The 10,082-nt window shown below is 49.6% G+C and overlaps 1 protein-coding gene across 7 annotated transcripts in view; it reads right to left on the bottom strand.

Moving 5' to 3' along the window:
* Positions 1 to 10,082, bottom strand: part of DAAM1 (dishevelled associated activator of morphogenesis 1) — a 94,225-nt gene continuing 84,143 nt past the window's right edge. For all 7 annotated transcript variants that reach the window (XM_065063224.1, XM_065063228.1, XM_065063225.1 and 4 more), the window contains 8 exons: positions 9,817 to 9,923; positions 8,007 to 8,095; positions 7,630 to 7,798; positions 6,778 to 6,885; positions 4,609 to 4,669; positions 3,862 to 3,993; positions 782 to 952; positions 1 to 337 (listed from right to left, as the gene is read on the bottom strand). In XM_065063224.1, the coding sequence (XP_064919296.1) occupies positions 128 to 337; positions 782 to 952; positions 3,862 to 3,993; positions 4,609 to 4,669; positions 6,778 to 6,885; positions 7,630 to 7,798; positions 8,007 to 8,095; positions 9,817 to 9,923 (1,047 nt within the window). In that variant the 3' untranslated portion in view covers positions 1 to 127. The remainder of the gene's footprint in view (positions 338 to 781; positions 953 to 3,861; positions 3,994 to 4,608; positions 4,670 to 6,777; positions 6,886 to 7,629; positions 7,799 to 8,006; positions 8,096 to 9,816; positions 9,924 to 10,082) is intronic.

Genomic DNA, 10,082 nt, shown 5'->3' with positions numbered 1-10,082 from the left:
TTTCGCTTTGAATGGCAAGGCAGTATAATGGGAATTAAAAGAAACCAAAAGCCTAGCCACTTCAAAAAGACCGACACGTGTTCTTTTTTATTTTTTCTTTTCGCCAGTTTTTGTTGCTGTTTGTTTTTCAGAAGTTGAGTTTGGTGACGGGCCTCTCGCGGCTGCTGTCGGCCAGCTGGTTGGTGATGCGCTTGCGGTTGCGCTTCAGCTTGGAGAGGTCTTTGTCGAAGACTTCGCCCGAGCGCAGGGCCGAGACGAGGTCGTCGAACTCGCCACCTTCCTCCCCGCTCTCCTTCGCCTTCCTCGCCTTGCGCTCCCGCTCCCGCTGCTCCTTCAGCTGCGTGCCGCACCACGGCGGGGGAAAGGAAAGGAAAGGAGACATCTCACTCTCGTGTAGGCAATTTTGGGGGTGCCCAACGTGCACGTGGTGAACCACAAATCCATGAAAGAAGAGCAGTTTCCCATCCCGGTGCTTAGCACGCAAGAGCTGGTTGGGGTTATTGATACAACCCAGGGGATGAAGTCCACAGCCCAATGACTGTTGGATCACAGCAGCTCACAGGCTGCACTAGCTCTGCTGCATGCTTTAACAAGATCTCACCAACCCAAGGTCATTAGTTAATTAAGCAATAAACAGTGAAATGCAGGTGGGTCTAAGTGTGCAGAAGCTCCTTGCCCAGCCTTCAGTGCTCCCTGTGCCATCACAGCCAAGGACAGCATGGCATGGTTGCCATCCCTGGGTGTCTCAGGGTTGCTGCTGGACTTGCCGCTGCCCACTCACCTGTGCCTCCATGCGTGCCCGGCGCTCCTCCTCTTCCTTCCTCCTCCTCATGTTCTCGTTCTCCTGCTTGGCCTCGGTCACAGCTTGAAGGAACTGGTCAAAAATGCCAAAGAACTCATCGGGCTGCATTTTGTCCGTGTCTTCTCCAAAGTGCTTCACAGCCTTGGCAAACTGGGAGAGAAAAGACAGGGGTCTGTCAGTCTTGGAGATACTCACTGCTCTTGTGAAACCCCCCAAGGGAAGCCTTCGACCTGACGGAGCAGGAAGAAATGCTTCCAGCAGCATGGTGGAGCGCAGGGCTTTGCTTCATCAAACCTTGACTTAAACATGCAATAAATAATCTGACATTTTACCTGCTGCCCTGTAATAGAAACATAGAGTCATAGAATGCTTTGGGTTGGAGGGAACCTTCCAAGCTCATCCAGTGCCACCCCTGCCATGAGCAGGGACATCTTCACCAGCTCAGGTTGCTCAGAGCCCCGTCCAGCCTGGCCTGGGATGTCTCCAGGGATGGTTCATCCACCACCTCTCTGTGCAACCTGGGCCAGGCTCTCACCACCCTCATTGTAAAATACATTCTTCCTCATGTCCAGCCTGAATCTCCCCTCCTTTAATTTAAAACCATCACCCCTTGTCCTATTGTAACAGGCCCTGGATCACTCCTGAGCTCCCTCTCCTAGAACATCCCCCACACAACCCTTCTCGCCTCTAGCTGTGCTGAGCCTCCCCCTGCTCCAGCTCGACTTTATTAACTAAGCAGCAGTAAAAACAAGGAAGCAAAATATTGCAGGACTGAAGACCGAAGACATAAAACTAATAGTAAACACGGCAGGGGAAGGGAAACTCGCACTTTTAAGTTTTTCTTTGAAGTATTTTTGGGGTATTATTTATCACTGCCACATGCTCTGCTATTGAAACCAAATGTGTTGGTGAAACTTCTAAAAGACGTTTCTGCCCGGGCTCAGGCACAGCCCTGAGTAGGGAAATAGGGAGTTTTCCGGCCTTTCGTGCTGTTCGCACACCATTAACGTAAGGGAGTCGAATGAGGCCAAAGCGCAGGTCAGGACAGGACATCCATGATCTGCTGATGTATCCAGGTCCCCAAGGAGCCCACAAGTCATCCCCGGGACTGACATCCTTTGTTCTCACTTCCAGCTTGAAGAAGACTCTTTGTGCACAGAAAGTTTGTTAAAATTGTGATGGCACATTCTGGAGATAAGGACACTTAAAAGAAAAGAAAAACAAAATGAAAGCACAAACAGATTTATTAGTTGCTTTGATTTTGCTGTGTAGACCAAGAGGAACATTTTTAAAGGCTGCTTGTATGATTTAGTTTTATTTGCAGAGGTGCTCTAGGCTCTTCAAAAGACATTTAGGGCATTTGTATTTCTTTGTTTACTTAAGAGACATAGCAATTCAAGATGTAGGGAGGAATCTGAGAGGTGCCACTGTGTCAGACAAAATAACTGAGGTTATTCTTCTTGATTTTCATCAAGATACTGGGTTGTCTGCCAGGTTACGGGAGATTCTGGTGGTGGGAAAGGCTGAAAATGCTATCCTTGCAGGACATGAAGTTTATAAAATAATGATGCTTCTGCTTTCCTAAGAGAAAGCAGTAACACAGTTTGAATCTGGACATTTGTTTGAAAAGTAAAGAGCTGGTGCACTTTGCACGGCCCATCCTATCTAGTAACCATGGCAACTGCTGCACATTGCTTCAGAGCGGACTTCGATGGGCTCTGGGGACCACAACCAGACCTTCTCCTCCAGATCCAGCCAAGTCAGCGGAAGACAATACAGTTTGCAGAGCATTCATCACCATCTCTGCAGTCCTAACTCACAGTAGGCAAGATCTGCCAGGTTACCATCAAGAGTTTAAAAGGGTGGCCTGGGTTAGCCATGACTTTAGGAAGGCAATGGTCAGTCATAATCCCCAACCATGGGTGGATGGTCTGAAGGACAGTAGCAATTGGCTTTTGGTACAACAAGGGACAAGGAGGTGGTGACACCTGGCTAACTTCTGTCTTTGAAGAGGTAGCTCATGCAGTGGGACAAGGATGGAACCTCTAAAACAGCCTTTGCTGAAAGAAGAGAAGCAGAAGGTGCTTGGAAATCACAGATGTCAGCCAACGGCCACCCCTTCACTGTGACTTAAACCAGCCTGGTAGGGAGAAAAGGACAACACGGCAAGAGATCATTGCACATGCAAAGCACTCACCAAGGCACTACTATGGGGAAGGTGAACCTCTGAAGTAGCTTCTCTAACCAGGTCTGAAGTTGGCTTCAATTAATGTCACTGAGCTCCTCTCCTTCTCCTCTGGAGAGAAGAGCAGGAAGGTCCCCAACCGAAGTTACACATCAGATCTATTTTGCCCTATATAAGTGGAGTCACTCAGGCAGCCTGGGTTGTCTCTGATATCAAACTCATGTCCAGCCCAAAGACCTGATTACATCTTTTCCTCTTCTTCCATGAACACCAGACAGAACAGCCTGCTATCTTGCCACCTTCAGCCTTCATTGGCCAAGATGCCCCAGCTGCCACCCTCTAAAGCCACCAAAAAACTGAGATATTTCAATTTTAAGACACAAAAAGCAAAGCAAGCCTTCAAGGCTTGAGTGAAACCTCTTCACCAAAACTCAGATCCTCACAAATGACCTATCATCTCCTCTGCTGATGGGCACAACTGTCCCATGGCTAACCCCTGCCACGCACTTCCAAAAGAGAGACAGGTATCTCACAGCTTTCTACAGCACATCTTGTGTCCCAGAAGCAGTCTGTTGGCCTGACCTGCAATCCCCTGGCACGTTTGGTTGTGGAGCAGGAAAAAGGTCCTGGGGATGGACAGGGATGTACCCACCCACTCACTCCAAACCAACCATGAAGAGCAGCTCAGCACCTTTCTCATGTCAGGGTCCAGGCAGGACACTCGCATGATCTCATGGGGGAGGTATCTGAGATGTCAACACACAGCGTGTGCTCTGGGGAGGCCAGGACCATGCAGGACCATCCCTCCCCCTGGGCCAGAGGAAAGGTTGAAATGCTATCCAGATCTCAAGGATGCTGGTGACCTTGACCTTACCAGCTCTTTTGCTTCCATCAGAAGATCTTCAACATCTGAGAAGCTGAAGCTGGCTAACGTGATGAACTGGCTGACGACAGACACAAACTTGTCACCCGCTTGCTGAACCTGAGACTTCTGGAAGTCCAGCTCCTTTGGGGAAAAAAAAATGTAAATCTGGTCAGGCCTTGGTTGATGAGGGACACATAAAGCACCGCTCTCTGGCAGTGCTGTTGGGTGTGCGCCTGTGTCATGGCTGCACCATCACTTCTGCTCCCTCCTGCCATGGACCACGGATTACCTACCCCATTTTACAATATCACACCTGCAGTTTGCTTTTAAGGTGAAATCTTGCAGGAGAAATCATGGAAGCAGCATAATTTAGCAAGACAGCGAGTCCTTTTGGGATACCTCCACTGTTTTATCACCCGTTCCTCAACCCAACCCCCAGCTCTCCGCAGTTTTACAGTGAAAAAGAGACGCCTTGGCACATCACAGCTCCTCCACAGGCATCATCACTACACCTACTCAGTCTCCCTTGGTGTATTAGATATAAACCACACACATGCTGAACCACACACGGCAACTTTGGTGCCAAAACAGCCCTAAGAGGACAAGCGCACGTGCAAGGCGGGAAGGAAAGACAAACAGATCTCCAGGATGAGACAAAAGCAGCTTCACTGGGAGCTCCCTCGCCTGCCTCCCCAAGGAGGGATGCCACGGTGCTCAGAGCCAGGATAGGCTATATTTGATTTAAATAATACTTACAGTCTCCACTGCTCTCAGGCCGCTCCTCAAAGTGTTTATTTCTTTCTCCAGCTCGGTCATGCTGTTGGAAATGGCAAGATGTTAATTTTCAGTCTTCCCTGGCAAGTTCTACAGCTCTCTGATCAACTCAACCACTTTTTTCCACTGAAAAGACCCCAGCACTGCACACCTCGCCCCCTGTTTGCTGAGCAGCATGTCTCAAGCAGCAAACTGGACTGTTGACCTCTGAGCTACGACATCTGCCTATCTCAAAGTGGCTGCAGTTGCTTGTTTTAAAGCAAAGCACTTTCCCGTGGTTTTAATCAGGGGGACTGTGAAGGCTTAGTACGCTCAGCAGCCTCCAGACCTCTCTAAGCAAAAGGAGAGCTCAGCAGAGGGCTTTGTTAGGCACAGATTTCTCCTCCCCTCTCGAAGGCCAGCAGAAGATTGGCTTGTTGTCCCAGTACATGGTGGGCAACTTTTCAAGGAACCATGGTTAGGTGAATGCCATGCAAAGCATCCTCCTGAGCAGCAAGGCTTTCATAAAGGGAGACAACCCAAATATAGAGAAATAAAAATAACTCATCACATCTGGCGCTGACTGTGTTTACACAAGGCTCAAGCCCCTGATGAGCATCAAGTTCAAGTGCTTACGGGTTTCTACCATGACATCTGAGTGGAAGCTTTCTCACAAAGACCTGATGACCACAGGCTTGAAGGCTTTCCAGGGATGTCTGTCCTAGTGCTGGGGTCCCTGAAAATGCTGATGTCGGGTCATGGGGCAAGCGTTCCTGGCAGGTTTAGTCTGGGAAAACGCAGTTTTGGGAGCCCTGTGCTCCAGCAGTTCATTACTAGCGGCAGGATTGACAGAGGCCGTAACTTTGCTTCACAGCTGCAGGGCTGGGGGGAATTTAGGGTTTTCCAGAGCTTTAGAAACTTTTTTGGTTTCACTGCTGATTGGACCCAACCCAAATATTACATATGGTGTCCAGTTTAGAGCAAAATGATAAAGTTTAGGGGAGGAAAAAAAAAACCTCTATGCGGACGTGTTCTTTCCCATAAGCATATCTGTACAACAGCTGCAGATACACAAGCATGAGAAAGCTGGAGCCTGCCGTGGTGAGGAGCGTGCCCTGCTCCACCACGTCCTCAGCCAACGCCTACGAGTGCAGCCTCCACAAACTCCCCTCGAGCGCCAAGATTTGTCCTGTCACTTTGTTTAGTCCTTATGGCTTGACAATTATTTTACATTTTAAATGTAAGGATGCTTGCTTTGCACATTACAGATCTTCCGCTGGGAAGCCATCATTGCTAGAAGAGTATTTTGAGACTTGAAAGACCCTCAAGCTGCCATAAACTCCATGCATACTTGCCATCCCCTCTTTAAAAAGGTGCGGCTTCAGCCCCTTTTCATGTCCATGGCAAACATGAACACGTGTTGACTGCAGAAACATGTGATTTTTTGCTGCTCAGGTCCCTGAAACAGCAAAGCCCATAAGCTCCTGCTGAACTTTAAAACCCAAACAGAGCCTCATTGATTTCAGAGGGACTTTAGCACATACTTGAGGGCTTTTCAGAGCAACAGCAGATTCCTCCTGTGCTTAAAAGTTCAGCGTGTGTTTAAGGTCTTTGCCGAATAGGGACCTCTGCCAGCAAAGAGACGGCAGCAGCCTGCTCCAAACACGTCACTGGGAGATGGGCAAGGTTTAAAAGCTCATTGTAGACACCAGAAGCTCCATGTTGGTGGCAAAATGAGGGCCAGGAAGGACCTGGAGGCAGGTGAGCTCCTCGCACCACACTGCAGGCAAAGCCTCCCTGCCACACGCAGATAAACAGCTGCCCTTTATCTGCAGCCACACCACAACCGCTTCCTCCCGGATTACTTAACGTACCATTAGAAATTAATTAAATGCTTCTGCGGTGAGATAACAACAGGAAACGGCTGCTCCCAGGAGCTCCCCTCCCTCGCGCTCAGAGGCTTGCAGCCCTTTGCTGCAAGGGCTGAGATTTAAAGCCACCAGGTGATTTTACTTCTGCCTCCTGGGCTGCCCTCGGGCCAGCGTGGCTACCAACCTGGTGGCCAGGATCTGACCAGGAGCACAAGTGAGGAAAGGTGACATGAAAGGCAGGCTGAAGCGAAGGAAAAGGTGCTCCCGGTGCTCCCAAAGCACCACCTAAATCCCTGCTTACTTGACTTTGGCTGCCTGTGGGATGTCTCGCAGCTCCTCGTGCAGGCGGAGGACTTTGGGGTATTTCTTTTCCACAATCGTGATGAGATAGTGCAGAAGGGTGATGTTCCTAGGAGAAAGGATCAGCGAGGTCAGCATGGTGGCATCATGGGAAGCCGAGAGCCCAGTCGAAAACTCTGGTTAAAATCCCACCCCTGGTAATGAACTGTTTTGGGATTTCTGCAAGGATGTTGCTTGCTGCCTGTCTGGGGACATGGGATGGGTCTGCTCCATGTGCAGCCACAGTGCAGAGCATTCTGGTCCCTCCAAGCAAGGTGCCTCCACAGGAGGGACCCAGACGGGGTGACTTGAGCATCACTGCTCGCATCTCTGTTGTCTTTACTGATGGATGAAACCAGGCAGGTTTGAGACCTGACCCAGCTCCTCTCGCTTTGTGCATGGAGCTCGGTGGGGGAGAGCGAACCAGGTGATAGCAGCAGCAGCATCAGGGGCTGCAGAGGAGATTCCCATGGAGAGGAACCCCTGGGACCTCTCCTCTGAAGCCACAGCACAATGGCTCTTGGCTTCTCAAAGGGGGAAAAAGTCCTCCCAATTAGCCTTGGTTGCTGTTTAGCCAGCCTGGTAAGGAAAGTCCCCATCAATCCCTGTGCTGATCTGCAGCTCGGCTTCCCTCGAAATCTGTCCTGTTCCAAAACCAGACACTTGCATCATTGGATGTGCCAGATGGGGTGGCAGGAGGGAGGGGACCACTCTCACATACCCACATCCCAGAGGCAACATTAACGATCCCTCCGTTCCCCCAGCATCCTGGGTGCCATGGATGCTACTGAGGACGAGAGCAGGGGCTGCTCACTTGTCAATGCTGGACTTGGTGTCCGCGATCTTGTTGAGGCTGGAGATCTTAAACCCGAAGGCGTTGCCCCTCTGGCCTTTGTTCATGTAGTTCCCGAAGGCCAGGACCACCTCCAGCAGCTGCTGGAGGCTGCCGCTCTGCAGCACCGCCTTGGAGCCGGCACGGATGGCTGAAAGCAGAGAGGTGCGGGACATTACCCCCGATGCGACAGCAGACCGGTCCCCTTTCCTCATAGCAACTCTACGGACAAACAGTGACCACCAGCTCCCTCCCTTTTCCTGCATTGCTGCAACCTCCACAGAGGGATGCTCTTCCTACAAACGCTCCCCATGCTGGCACAGAGCCCCTTAGACCCCTTATCAGGTCCAGCCACTTGCCTTCCACCTTGGGTTTGACTTCTGCAACTCTCTCTGCAAACTTCTTCTTGAAGTAGAGGGACTGCAGCCTTTGCTGATAATGGTTTATCCTGGGAAAAAAAAAATAGAGGTGCAGGTTGAGCTTTGCTTGCTCCAGGTGGAGCTCAGTTGCTCTGCTGCTCACAGCTGTGCTTTCTTGAGCCACGTTGATTAAAAAAATAATGACCGCATTTCTCCTTGAAACTATGCTGGGATGGGTAAAAATGACAACTTGAAGCTCCAGCTGTCCTGGAGTGGATCCAGGTGGGCTTTTAAGCACATGCTTAAGCCTATCCTTAACTCAGCAGGTTCAACAAGTGCATTTTTACACCCTATTGCTATGAACAAACAGTTCATTTACGACCACTCCTTAGCAAAGATGCTGATGAGGTCTGGGCTCCCAATGGTTTTGTGATGAGCTGTGGCTGAACACAGACAGGCCAACTACCAGCGCTAACAAAAATGGACCTTCAGATCCTCAAAATGATGGTCTGGGCTGGAAAGTCACCAACACAGCTCAATCCGGCCCTTTCTTGGGCAAATTAGGGACAGCTCTGCTCATGTCAGTTGTATTTAGGCTAAACAAGATCTCCCTTGTACACAAATGGCAGGCTGATTTGAGTCATTTGGACCAAGGACCCACGGGAGACGTGCTCACAGACAAGGCCATAGGCTACGCTGTTGTTGTACTAATCAGAGGTGACAAAGACATCACACTCAGTTACAGACCACAAAGCAAATTAAAAAGCTGTGCCAGAAATCAAGGAAAACATTTGCATCGGGACATTGTGCTTTCCAAAAGATGATGGCACAGGAGCAACACTTGGGCAAGAGACTGTGAAGAAGAAAGGTGACCTGTGATAGGAAACCTAATTCTGAGCATTTTCCAGCCCCGAGGGCTTAGGTTTGAACTTCACAGCTCTGTCCTGCCTGTCTTTGATGCTCAGCAGCTACACGGTGCATCACCCCGGTGCTCATCGGAGCATTTCTCAGGGAGGACAGGAACATTTCTATTTTTGATCTCCTGGTACGATCTCAGATTGTAAAACTCATTGACTTTGCAAACAAGTGACTTGCTTCAAGTTCAGCTAAGAAATTCAAAGAGCTCAATACTCAGTTGGATCTAAATAAGGAGCTTCAAGATTTTAACCCAGTACCTCTGGAGGATGTGCATGCAAAAGATAAGATTATTCATCCCTGAAGACTTCTAAGCCTTAAATGATTGCTACCAGGAGCGGGAAGAAATGACATTTCCTTTCTGTCTCATATATTCTCAGGAGCCACAGAGATGAGTCATTCCTGGAGGTGAGTGGGACTCATCTACACAGCTGAGAAAAATTTACATACATCAGTCTGGAGTGTTCCCTAGGATATGTTTGTGTAAAGGGGAAAGGAGCATCACTACAGCTTTGTTATTATTCCAACAGCACTTCCCAGCTGGGCCACGATGCAGATGATGCAAGTTGTGCCAGACTGAGCTTTTATCCCAAAAATGAGAGGGGAAATGTGTTGGGACAGCCCCTGTGAAGCCTCTCTCCAGAGGATCCATCCCCCCATCCCTCTCCTTGCTGCTCCATCCAGCTGCTGCTTGCCTGGGATGCACAACCCTGATTTTAAGAGCACAGCATCACAGGTCATCTTATGGATGGGAGCACCGTGCTTTGGACCACTCATTTCTTGATGTGAAAAACAGCAAGCACGGCATGTTTCCCAACCATACTCCACGAAACAGCTGCCTCACAACCAGCCCGTGCAGCCACTGGCCAAAACACATGTCTCCCGGGCCACCAACCTGCTCATTTCAAAGAGGAACCGGTCAGCCTTGGCCATACGGTCCAGCTCGTGCTTATGCTCTTCCAGGAGGTCAATATCACCCTTTTCAGGGACAAACTTCAGGAGCTAAACAAGGAAAAGCACACTTATGGACATGAGGTGCATTTACAGTTTTTCATGAGCGAAATGCTGATTGATTTGCTTGGATCTCCTACCTTCTCAGCATGTACAGTGACCCCAAGGCACCTGTAAAATAAGTGTTATCGCTGTCCCTGTGACCTCACT

The sequence above is a fragment of the Columba livia genome, chromosome 5 (genome assembly GCF_036013475.1).
Source record: "Columba livia isolate bColLiv1 breed racing homer chromosome 5, bColLiv1.pat.W.v2, whole genome shotgun sequence".
NCBI lineage: Eukaryota > Metazoa > Chordata > Aves > Columbiformes > Columbidae > Columba > Columba livia.
This window is presented reverse-complemented; position numbering and strand designations above follow the sequence as displayed.